Here is a 12,629-nt window from a genome sequence, read left to right on the forward strand (position 1 = left end):
TACCGGTGCCACGTGGGAGACAATCGATTCCAATGAAAAACGGTGCAGGAGTCGCCGGGCCCGTGATTGACATTCGGGGGGCTGACAAGCTGCAGCTGCATATACAACTTCACTCCCGCCCCCCCCCCGCAATACACACACACACACACACACACACATCTTCGCCAACAAGATGGCAATGGTTATGCTGGAACATGCCCATACAGCTGATGGGTCAGCTGGAGCCAGCGGGCACCTGGGGGGGATGCCCTAGGGGGAGGGGAGGCACCTATACAACCCGTAGCACTAAGTCCCAAGTGGGCTGTCAGCGGCATGCGCAGCTGCCTGGCTGCCTTGCCAGCTGCAGCAATGGTGTTCCCTGCCCGTCCACCCCGACCGCACACCCCACCTCCTGGCCACCCCCCGCCCCCCCCGCTACTCCCCCTGGCCCTGGCAGAAGCCCTCCGGTCAGTGGCACAACTGTCAGCAAACTATGGCGATGTTGGACGCTTTCCGTATCCACCTCCCTCTCCCTCAGCAGCCGCCACGCTGGTTTCACGATTTTTAAAAGCACGAGTCAACCTCGCCGTCGGGAACGCGGCCCATCGGAGGCGGAGAATCGAGGAGGCCTCGGAGAATACCAGGTCGGGCCCGCTAATGGCGGTGTTTACTGTACGTGCATTCCAGAACGCATTGACGCTCCTGTCGAGAATCGTCAAATCGGGATTTTGGCATTGGACCTATTCTCCGCCCAATCGCCGTTCCCGATTTCATCGTTGGCCAACAGAGAATGCCGCCCAGGATATTTTCTGCTACATTTCAGATCTCTGGTAAAGCCACACAAATGCCAATTACTTTCATTTGGAGTCCAACCCAATCGGAATCATTGCTGAGACAAGCCGCAACATTATTTGTGACCTATCTGTCTGATTAGGAAAATTGTTGCTGACTTGTATTGATGGCAGCGGCTTGAGAAATAAAGGACTATATGAGAGCTTGGACTTGCTATCTCTAACCCGCAGATTATAACACTTTGAGGAAGCCTTTATTTGAGCATTCACGCAACCTGTGCATAATGTGCGGGCGACTTTATTTTTTATTTTTTGCAGATATTTGCATTCAAGAGTGACGTGCTTGCTGAATTTTGGGTTGAATATCAAATTGGATTTGTTCTAACCGAGGTCATAAATCAACGAGCATATACATGGCTGCTGTAATCCTGCAGCACCAATTGTTAAGCAGTTTGAAGTATTTAGCGAGTCTTTGCACTGGCAATATCTGATGACTGCAGTCTTATGTTTGTTAAAAAACAAAATCAATGGGTTAAAAGATGAGAGAAGGCAGACATTGATGGAGCACAGAGGAAGACGGAGAACAAGCTACTTTCATAATAATAATAATAATAATAATAATAATAATTGCTTATTGTAACAAGTAGGCTTCAATGAAGTTTCTGTGAAAAGCCCCCAGTCGCCACATTCAGGCGCCTGTTCGGGGAGGCTGGTACGGGAATTGAACCCGCTCTGCTGGTCTTGTTCTGCATTACAGCCCCTGGCAGGCTTGTGAACAAATGGAATAAAGCATTGGTGAAGTGCGGGGCTGGGTGGAGGGTGGGGGAGCGATTGCAGGCTCAGAGAGAAAAAGGATGCCCCAGCAATAGCCAAAGTGCAAACCTTGCGATGAAACAGCAGAAAGGGGCTAATGGGGTTTCCAGTAGGGAACCTGGGGAAAGAAATTGTCAGGCCTAAAGAATTTAGTTATGGAGATAGATTTAAGAAGCAGAGGCTGCTCTGCTTGGAAAAAAGCTGAAGAGGACATTTGAGGCCAAATTCAACAGGACCAAAACAGAATCCCGTTTCGGGAGTGTTTAGCGGGCTGTTTCTCGGCCCCTACAGGCCGTTGCACCGGGTAAGAATCGCTATTCAATGGCACTTTGCTGGTTTTTTTGCCTCAACGAGGATGGCCCGATCAAGGCTGCACTTCAGTCATTTCCCGCACTACAGGAAGAGTACTCATGGATTGGGACACCATTTCTGATGGTAGCGCCGATCTTTCGAGCCCCCCCCCTCCCCCCACCTCAGCAACCCCATTGTGGCCTCCAGACTCCCCTCCCTCTTCCAGTGTCCTCAAGACTCTCACTCCACCTCTTATAGGCAAGGTACCCCATGCCCGACCTCTTGCTTGGGCAACCTGGCACCTAAAGGCACGGCCGTTAGGTTCTGGGCACCGGGAGAATCTGGCACAGACATATTTAAATTAGCCCAATGTTCACTTCAATATGCTAATCTGGATCTCGTCCAGTGAGGGCGACACCCAGATCGTGATGTCTCGTGCGATTCCACTGAATCTCATTTCAAGTGGCTCGAATCTCCCTAGAGGTTACTCATGAGATTCAACATCCTTATAGCGTCACCAAGACAGACGCGGCGAGGCCGGTACATTGCGCCCTTGAAGGGCCTGGACAGTGAGTCGGGTGAAACTGCTCCCATTGGTGGCACGGTCGAAAACCAGAGAACGCTGATTGGCACAGGAACCAAAGGTGACCTGAGAAAACATGCTTGGTTGGGACCTGGAATGCCTGGGAGGGAGGTGGCATCAGCCGTGGCCTCCCAGAATTGGGTGATTATTTGAGGATTAAAAACTTGTAAAACTACAAGGGAAAGGCAGGGGAGTGGGACCAGTTGAGTTGCTCTTGCAGAGTCAGCATGGACATGATCGGCTGAATGACCACCTTCTTCTGTGCTGCAACCATTCTTGAAAAAGGCCAAAGCGATGCTGGCAATTAAATGTGAGAGCCTGGCCCCCTTTGGATGGATGGATTCCCACAGTTGGACTGGCGCAGGCTGCCCTCTGCTGGCCATTCTTCATATCTGTGCTTAGTCAAGGCTCTTCAACAATGGAAGCGATGTCCACTGTCCATTTCCAGTGTGATCCTCAGCTGATTTCAATCTGCCGGCTTCCCAACAGGAGGAAGTGAACGTCAGGACTGGGATCTCCAGCTAATTTCTCACCTCCCAAGCCCGGAAATGTGAGGGTTATTTCTACTACATTGCCTGCTTCTTGGGATGAGGTCAACTATTGCAGAGGAGACTTACAGTCAACTTAGACTCTGCTGGGTTTATTGAGCTTTGTGTCACACTCAATGTGCCCCTGTGAGCATTGATGGAAACCCATCCTTGTGTTTAAATCCCTTGACCTCTATCCCTGTAATCTGCACCAAACCTAAATGACCTCCTGGTCAAAGTGGCCGTTCTTCATGTCTGTGCTATTTCAGAATATTAAGCTTACCGAGCATGAAAAACAATGGCCCAACGCCTCTGCTATCTCCTCCCTCACTTCTTTCAACAATGCAGGTTGCAGGTCACTCTTTGCATTTGGCTATTTTCTGCAGCCAGTTCCTTTTCCACTGTTGCCTGCCTCAAAATGTCCCATCACCTCCTCGAGCACACCCACACTCACATCTCCACCATCAATAAAAAAAGCCATCAAACTTTCACCCTCTAAAGTTAGACTTATTTCTTCCTTCTTGTGACTGGTAATCTCTTTTTCACTTTTTATGTGGTTCTAAAAGCCCTTATCATTTACCATTTACACTTCTTGACACAAGAACATAATATTTACACTTACACAGCTACCATTAACAAAATAACCTTACAACAATAAGAATAGAACATTAGACGTCTAAATTATTCCTTTTAGAAGATGACAATGCTCAGTATTTCTTGGAATGTAGATGGAATTTTTCTTCTCTTAAGCCCTCCACCTCTGGGAGAGATATACATCAGTATCGACTGTGTAACATCTGGAAATAATTCTTTAAGGCTCTGTGCAGCTTGCTATTCTGAAAAAGCATCAGAGAAACACAGGAGAGACAAGTATTGTTGTTTTCTACAGTCCCACCTCAGGGAGTGTATTACCGAAGTGTCTCGTGTTATATTGCAAACCGGACTCGGTAACAGCAGAATATGTTCAGGGCTGAAGTTGGCCCAGAGAGTCAAACATGTTCACAATCAATCAGCGGCCTGTCCTACGTTCTCCTCCAATATGGAGAGCTTGTTGCCGATTCAGAGAATTTACAGTGCCATTCGGCCCATCGAGTCTGCACTGGCCCTTGGAAAGGGTACCCTCCCCTCCACCCTATCCCCTTAACCCAGTAACCCCACCTAACCTTTTTTGGACACTCAGGGGCAATTTAGCATGCCCAATCCACCTGACCTGCTCATTGTTGGACTGTGGTAGGAAACCGGAGCACCCCCGGAGGAAACTCACGCAGACACGGGGAGAAAGTGCGGACTCCGCACAGATAGTGACCCAAGGTTGGAATTGAAGCCCGGTCCCTGCAGCTGTGAGGCAGCAGTGCTAACCACTGCACCACCATGCCACCCAGGCACAATCGGCGACCGACCAATTTCAGCCCGCCACGTGACTCCTTCACATATTCGGCGAGGGCAAAGCACGCAGCTGTAGTTTTGTGCATCTGAAGTAGGGCAGGAGGAGGTGGGTGGGGATCAGGAAGCCAGCCGAATCACGGCCACACTCTGTGGGAGACAAGATGCCGAGTACCGCCTTCAGGTTAATATCAGGGTCAATAGTTTTTCGGTTCAAAAACACCTTTTGAAAGTGTGACGGAGAGAAGATTTCAACTCAGAACATAGAGCTGTATATAACGGTACTGTTTCAGTTAGAGATAACCTTGATGTATAAAATGTACAGAAGTCATTGGAAAAAGATTTTCCTTATTGATTAAGTATTAATTCTACATTGTGCAGATGCGCAGAAGCAAGTTGTGCATCATGTCAGAATGTCAAAGTTAATGCTACTCTTTTTTCCTCAAAATTTTAATTTCCCATTTTGTGCCCATTTCTCTTTGCCTTACTCTGGTTACATCATGTGAGGGTTTTTTCACAGAGTTTCATAAAAGTGAACTACACTTGAGCCTAATAGTAAGTAAGTTCAGGATTGGTTTGGAATTCAGATTAACCTCTGAGCTTTATGTTTGGGCTAATACTTAGCTGCAATCAACAGGGGTTGGTAAATCCTGCAACGTTACTGATTTGAGTGCTTACAATTGGCGCAGCATGTCCGAGAATAGGGACGAGTCTCAAGTTGTTTCTCTTCTTCTGGGTTACAGAGAAATCACACAAACAAACTGGACTTTGGAAAGATGCTGAGTTACAAGCTGAAGAAAAAAGGATGTCAGAGACTCAATCATCCCCATGTGTTTTGCTGCATCTGTTCCAAGCGACTGCAACTTGCACAGGCTGGCTGATTCTAAATCGCTATAGAATGTGTACCTTTAGAATGTTCCAGTGCATCCAACATGAGCACTGCAGCAAGAGGAGTCCTGACCCTAACATGTCGCAACTGTTTAACTCTGGATTGTCCAACCCATGGCCCGTGGGCTGCATTGTTTGCCCAAACCCCTCCCTCTGGCCCCCGGGTCGACAGGCGACAATGGCGGTAAGAGTCGTCAGTGAGCTTGAAGGGACCTGCTCCTCCAATCGCAGCCTGCACCTTTCCTGCATTCACTATCTGGGCGAGGACCAGGCTGTGATTGGAGGACCAGGCAGTGAATACGACAAACTACAAACATGTGTAGATAGACACTCTGGTGTGCCCCGGGGTCTCCGCTCACTGTGGTTTCTGTGGCTCCAGCCACATAGCAACAGCTTCTGCTTTCTGGCCCAATTCCTGCCGCTTGTTCCCAGCTTCTGTTCTCTGGCTCACCCCGCCTATCCCCCCCATGTCCCACCATGCTCTCCCTACATCGCTCCCCTCCCCAGGCATGTCTCCCTGATCTTGGCACTCCTCCCGCCAGGCATCAGCTTTCTGGCACCACTAGGCCTCAGGCCTCACTTCGTGGGCAGCATGGTGGCACAGTGATTAGCACTGCTTCCTCACAATACCAGGGACTGGGTTCAATTCCGGCCTTGGGTGACTGTGCGAAGTTCGTACATCCTCCCCGCGTCTGTGTGGGTTTCCTCCAGTTTTCTCCCAAAGTCCAAAGATGTGCACATTCGGTGCATTGGTCATGCTAAAAAAATTACCCCTTTGTGTCCAAAAATGTGCAGGTTAGGTGGGGTTATGGGGACAAGGCGGAGGAGTGGGCCTCGGTAGGGTGCTCTAAGAGCACTGTGCAAAGTTGATGGGCCGAATGGCATCATATGATTCAAGAGTCTCCTCCGCTCTCATCGCACCCCCCACCCCTGCCAACCGATTTATGAGTGTGTGAGAGAGAGACAGAGCCAGAGACATGTGTATGTGTGTGTTTGAGAGAGAGGGTGGCGAGGGCGTGGGAGAAAGAGGGAGGGGAGGATTGTGGTAAACCACTGTACTGTATTGTATTGTTACATGCCTGGGTTTGTCCCTGCTGGCTCCGCCTGTGGCTCCTCCCCCCGGGCTCATGTATAAAGGTGGCTGGTCTCGGCCTCTGATCCAGTTCAGGATCAGAGGCCAGGAGGATTTCTGTTTAGTGTATTACAGACTCAGTTACGTTCACCACTCGTCGTGTGTTCATTGATGGCATATCAATTTAATACACTAAACATAGAATATGAATTTGTCACTCAAGCCTGATCTCCTGGAGCTGGACCCACAGGCAGCCGGCGCCACTGGCTAAGCTGCTTTGAAGCGTACCTCGGATCCTTCACCGAAGACTTCACCGACCTCCAAAAGAAGCAGATCCTCCACGCACGGGTGAGCCCGCAAGTCTTTCTCCTCATCAGGGACGCCCCCTCGTATACGGAGGCAATAATGCTGCTAAAGGGACACTATGTAAAGTCTGTGAACGAGGTGTACGCTAGGCACCTTCTTGGCACGAGACGACAACGCCCTGGGGAGTCACGAGCAGAATTCTTGCGTGCCTTGCGGGTACTCTGCCGGAGCGCTGACTGTCAGGCAGTATCAGCTACCCAACACACGGAGCTGTTGATCAGGGACACCTATGTCGCGGGCATGAAATCGAGCTGCATGCGCCAGCGATTGCTGGAAGGGGGTACACTCGGCCTCCCAGAGACAGTGCAGCTCTCAAACTCGCTGGAGGTGGCCTACCAGAACATGGAGGCCTACACCTCCGACCGCGCGGCACCCTCGTGGACCTTGTGGGTGCCGCCATCATCCGACCCAGGGGCGCCGCAAGCCTGTGCCACGCAGCAGCCCGCTAACGCCAGAAGCCCCAAGTGCCACTTTTGCGGCCAGGGTAATCATCCCAGACAAAGCTGCCCTGCACGGAACACGACTTACAACGGGTGTGGGAGGAAGGGCAACTTCGCGAAAGCCTGCCAGGCCCGACCTGTCCCTGAAGTTTCTAGGCCCAGCAGCGCTGCCTACTGCCTGTTGGGGTGCCCCCAGCTGCCGCGCCACCCGCCATGTGCGACCCGTCGGCACCGCCATCTTCGCCGCCATCTTCGATTTTGGCCGCCACGTGCAACCCATGGGGGCCGCCATCTTTAACGCCATTTTGTACTCCACCCGCCACGAGCGACCCATGGGGGCCGCCATCTTGGGACCAGTCCGCATCCTCCCGGGAGCCCTGCTCACCTGATCGTACGCTGGCCACCGTTACCTCCGACCGGCCTACCCATCACCTTCCGAAGCTCGCCTCCATCACGCTCGACCAGTCCCCGGCCTCATCACCTCACAAAATCAACGATGACCATCCGGATCAACGGGTACGAGACGGCCTGCCTTTTCAACTCCGGGAGCACAGACAACTTCATACACCCAGATACGGTAAGGCGCTGCTCCCTCCCAACCTTACCCGCGACCCAGAAAATCTCCCTGGCTTCCGAATCACATGCAGTAGAAGTCCGGAGGTACTGTGTCGCGACCCTTAATGTACAAGGCGTAGAGTACATTAACTCCAAATTCTACGTCCTTCCCCATCTCTGCGCTGCCCTATTACTGGGGCTCGACTTCCAGTGCCACCTCCAAAGCCTTACTTTAAAGTTCAGCGGACCCCTGCCCCCCCTCACCGTCTGTAGCCTGGTGACCCTTAAGGTCTCCCCACCCTCGCTCTTCACTAACCTCACCCTGGACTGTAAGCCCGTCGCTACTTGGAGCGGGCGATACAGTGCCCGGGATAGGACCTTTATCAGGTCGGAGGTCCAGTGACTCCGACGAGAGGGGATCATTTGAGGCTAGTAACAGCCCCTGGAGAGCCCAAGTGGTGGTCGTCAAGACTGGGGAGAAGCACCGGATGGTCATCGACTACAGTCAGACCATCAACCGGTACACGCAGCTCGATGTGTACCCCCTCCCATATCTGGCATGGTCAATCAGATTGCGCAGTATCGAGTCTTCTCCACAGTTGACTTGAAGTCCGCGTACTACCAGCTCCCTATCCGCCCGGAGGACCGCCAATACACTGCCTTCGAGGCAGATGGCCGCCTCTACCACTTCCTCAAGGTTCCCTTCGTCAATGGGGTCTCGGTCTTCCAACGGGAAAAGGACCGAGTAGTTGACCAGTACGGGCTGCGGGCCATGTTCCCGTACTTAGATAATGTCACCATCTGTGGCCATGACCAGCAAGACCATGACGAAAACCTCCGGCACTTCCTCCACACCGCCAAACTCCTGAACCTCACTTACAATAAGAAAAAATGCATTTTCATAGATTATCATAGATTATCATAGAATTTACAGTGCAGCAGGAGGCCATTCGGCCCATCGAGTCTGCACCGGCTCTTGGAAAGAGTACCCTACCCAAGGTCAACACCTACACCCTATCCCCATCACCCAGTACCCCACCCAACACTAAGGGCAATTTTGGACACTAAGGGCAATTTATCATGGCCAATCCACCTAACCTGCACATCTTTGGACTGTGGGAGGAAACCGGAGCACCCGGAGGAAACCCACGCACACACGGGGAGGATGTGCAGACTCAGCACAGACAGTGATCCAAGCCGGAATCGAACCTGGGACCCTGGAGCTGTGAAGCAATTGTGCTATCCACAATGCTACCGTGCTGCAAAACCCGCCTAGCCATCCTTGGCTACATTGAGGAAAACGGAGTCCTAGGGCCCGACCCCCCCCCCCCCCCCCCCCCCCCGCCGCCCCACTGCACCAAGGTCCTGAAGAGATGCCCGGGGTTCTTCTCCTACTATGCCCAGTGGGTCCCCAATTATGCGGCCAAGGCCCGTCCCCTTATTAAATCCACCGTTTTTCCCCTGACGGCTGAGGCCCGCCTGGCCTTCAACCGCATCAAGGCAGATAATGCCTGTGGTGATGTGCATCAATGTAAATACATGTAGGCTAGCTAGTCACTAGAGGGAGCACCAGAAACATCACACACACACACTCAACTAATAGATCAGTTAGATAGGACGCGACCAAGTGGACGGGTTACACCTGGGCAGGTGATGTCCTCGGGGGAATATTTGCTGAAGTGATTCTGGAAGGTTTAAATTACATTGGCAGGGGGATGGGAACTTATGCAAGGAGTAATAGGAAGGGGAATCAAGAACAAAAACAAAAGGCAGAAAGGGGAATAAGAAAAGTGAAAGGCAGAGAAACCAAGGGCCAGATTCAAACAGGGCACAGTGAACAATAGTGGGAATGGGACAAGTAATGTTAAAAGAGGATCGAGCTCTCCACCTACAACTACGATATCTTGTATCGACCTGGGAAGCTCAATGAGCCCCCAGATGCCCTATCCCGCGGTACATGTGCCAGCGCACAAGTTGACCATCTCCGGGCCCTCCACAATGACCTCTGTCACCCGGGCGTTACCCGTTTTTTTCACTTTATCACGTTTCACAACCTGCCTTACTCCATCAAGGAGGTCAGGACAGTGACCAGAGACTGCCAGGTCAGCGTGGAGTGCAAACCGCACTTCTATCAGCTAGACAGAGCGCACCTGGTAAAGGCCTCACGCCCCTTTGAGCGCCTCAGCATCGATTTCAAAGGGCCCCTCCCCTCCACTGACCGTAACGTGTACTTCCTCAACATTGTTGACGAATACTCAAGATTCCCCTTTGCCATCCCATGCCCTGACATGACCTCTGCCACCGTCATCAAGGCCCTGCACAGTCTTTTCACCTTGTTCGGGTTCCCCATCTACATCCATAGCGATCGGGGTTCCTCCTTCATGTGCGAGGAGTTGCGTCAATTCCTGCTCAGCAAGGGCATCGCCTCCAGCAGGACGACCAGCTACAAACCACGGGGAAACGGACAGGTGGAGAGGGAGAACGCGACGGCCTGGAAGGCTGTCCTCCTGGCCCTACGGTCTAGACGTCTCCCAGTCTCCCGCTGGCAGGAGGTCCTTTCCGATGCGCTCCACTCCATCCAGTCGCTCCTGTGTACTGCTACCAACCAGACTCCTCACGAGCGTATGTTTGCCTTTCCCAGGAAGTCCACCTCCGGGGTCTCGCTGCCGTCCTGGCTGACAGTCCCAGGGCCCGCCCTCCTTCGGAAGCATGCGAGGAGTGATAAATTTCACCCCCTCGTCGAGAATGTCCTGCTCCTCCATGCCAACCCACAATATGCCTATGTGGCACATCAGGTCCGGCGACAGGACAGTCTCCCTTCGGGATTTAGCACCTGCAGGTTCCCCAGCGACCATCACCACCACCCCCGACCCTACACCGTCTTCCCCCACCTCTACCCACCTACCTCAAGAACTAGCACCCGTAGGCCCACCGGTGACCATCACAACCACCCCCGCCCATACACCGCACCCCCCCCCCTCCCCCCCCCCCCCCCCCCCCCCCCTCCACCGACTCAACAACTGGGTGAAGAAGAGGACAACACGCTCCCGGAGTCGCAGGTCTCGACACTGGTGCCCACACCACAGCCGGGACTGAGGCGATCATGGCGGAAGGTCAAGGCCCCCGACAGACTTGATCTTTAAGCCCACTTCACCCCCGCTGGACTCTTTTTTTTTTTAAAAACAGGGGGTGAATGTAGTAAACCACTGTATTGTATTGTATTGTAATGTTACATGCTTGGGCTTGTCCCTGCTGGCTCCACCTGTGGCTCCTCCCCTCGGGCTCGTGTATAAAGGTGGCTGGTCTCCGCCTCTGATCCAGTTCGGGATCAGAGGCCAGGAGGCTTTCTGTTTAGTGTATTAAAGCCTCAGTTACGTTCTCCACTCGTCGTGTGTTCATTGATGGCATATCAAGGATGTGTGTCTTGGTCACTCACTTCCCAGTCTTGGATTCTCATGCATCCTCACCCACACACAACAAGACACCCTCACCCCCTCACAGAGGGTGCATGGGAATGGGTGAGCATCCTGAGGCTGGGAGTGAACTGGACACAAACACTCACCCTTTCAAACTCTAGTGGTTGTCTTTGTTCATTTTTTTTAAATGATCAGTTTATTGTGTCTTTATTTGTGCTCTGTAAGTTGTATCTTTTCATATGTCAGCTTTAAAACAAAAGCTATCTTTAATGTTGTGTCTAACCTCACCTTTCTGAAATTTGCTCATCGCCTGTGAGAAAAAATGAAATGTGGCCTTTCACATGAAAAGGTTGGGAAGACAGCTTTAACTGCATGCTGCACATGGCAGCAATAATTAGCATGGTGAAATACTGCTTCTCTGTTATAAAGAGTGAAGCAGGACTGATCTTTAAGACTAAAATAATATATCCCTCCTCCGCCTCTTGTATTGTCTGCTCCTGCTGATAGATTGTTCCACAGAACCTCTCTATGCGAGGTACCTCACCTGGCCTTTCTGTCATGTGCAAGTAAACATTGAGTTGTTCAATCAGGATTGACTAAACTGTTCCAATGGATTGTTGTATATATCAGAGAGGTAGGAGATAGCAATCATGGGATGTATATAGCACACACATTACTGTCTGTATCACTAAAGTGAGACATACACACCAAACAGGTTGGCCATCATGACAACATGGTTGGGGTTCATATATTAAATAAGTAGGTATTTATACTGTACAGTTGTGGAAAATGTACGAACATGGGTGATTATACAACATATAAGGGTTTTATAAACCACATAGAGGGAAAATACCCATAGGTAGGATGTTTTATATATAACACAGTTGGGATGCATATACCAGATCATTTTGTGGTATGGAACTTTTTTTAAAATGTAGAGTACCCAATTCATTTTTTTCCAATTAAAGAGGCAATTTAGCGTGGCCAATCCACCTACCCTGCACATCTTTGGGTTGTGGGGGCGAAACACACGCAAACACAGGGAATATGTGCAAACTCCACACGGACAGTGACCCAGAGCCGGGATCGAACCTGGGACCTCGGCGCCGTGAGATCTTCCTGTGCTGTAACATGCCACGATGTTCGCTGCGTCTCTGTGTCATCCCACACCCAATGTCCAGCTCTCCTGACTGACAAAGATTGGAGTTTATACTCGATGGTGGGAGGTAACGAACTGAAACATGTTCAATGAGCTCTTACCAGTAGAACCGGTTGGGAGTAATTCTTTCATGGACCAGCTGCCACCTCCTTCCAAAGTCATTGGAGCTATACAACTGTAAAACAAGAAGGCACAAACACTAAAGGCATCAGTACAATTTCAGAGATACACCCAGGCCAAACATTTGTCTTTTTCAAAGCTGTGAGAAAATACAAGTAGGCCATTAATGAATGAGTTATTACAGCAATGTGTTTAACTAATTAAGCAATATGGCTTGATTGTCCCCATTTCCATCATCTGACAGTG

General features: G+C 51.1%; 1 protein-coding gene across 2 annotated transcripts in view; it reads right to left on the reverse strand.

Annotated features, from left to right (window-relative positions):
• LOC140393265 (VPS10 domain-containing receptor SorCS1-like) overlaps positions 1-12,629 on the reverse strand; it is a 1,354,213-nt gene that overhangs the window by 358,207 nt on the left and 983,377 nt on the right. For both annotated transcript variants that reach the window (XM_072479549.1, XM_072479548.1), the window contains exon 5: positions 12,365-12,438. In XM_072479549.1, the coding sequence (XP_072335650.1) occupies positions 12,365-12,438 (74 nt within the window). The remainder of the gene's footprint in view (positions 1-12,364; positions 12,439-12,629) is intronic.

Source organism: Scyliorhinus torazame, chromosome 16 (genome assembly GCF_047496885.1).
Source record: "Scyliorhinus torazame isolate Kashiwa2021f chromosome 16, sScyTor2.1, whole genome shotgun sequence".
Lineage (NCBI taxonomy): Eukaryota > Metazoa > Chordata > Chondrichthyes > Carcharhiniformes > Scyliorhinidae > Scyliorhinus > Scyliorhinus torazame.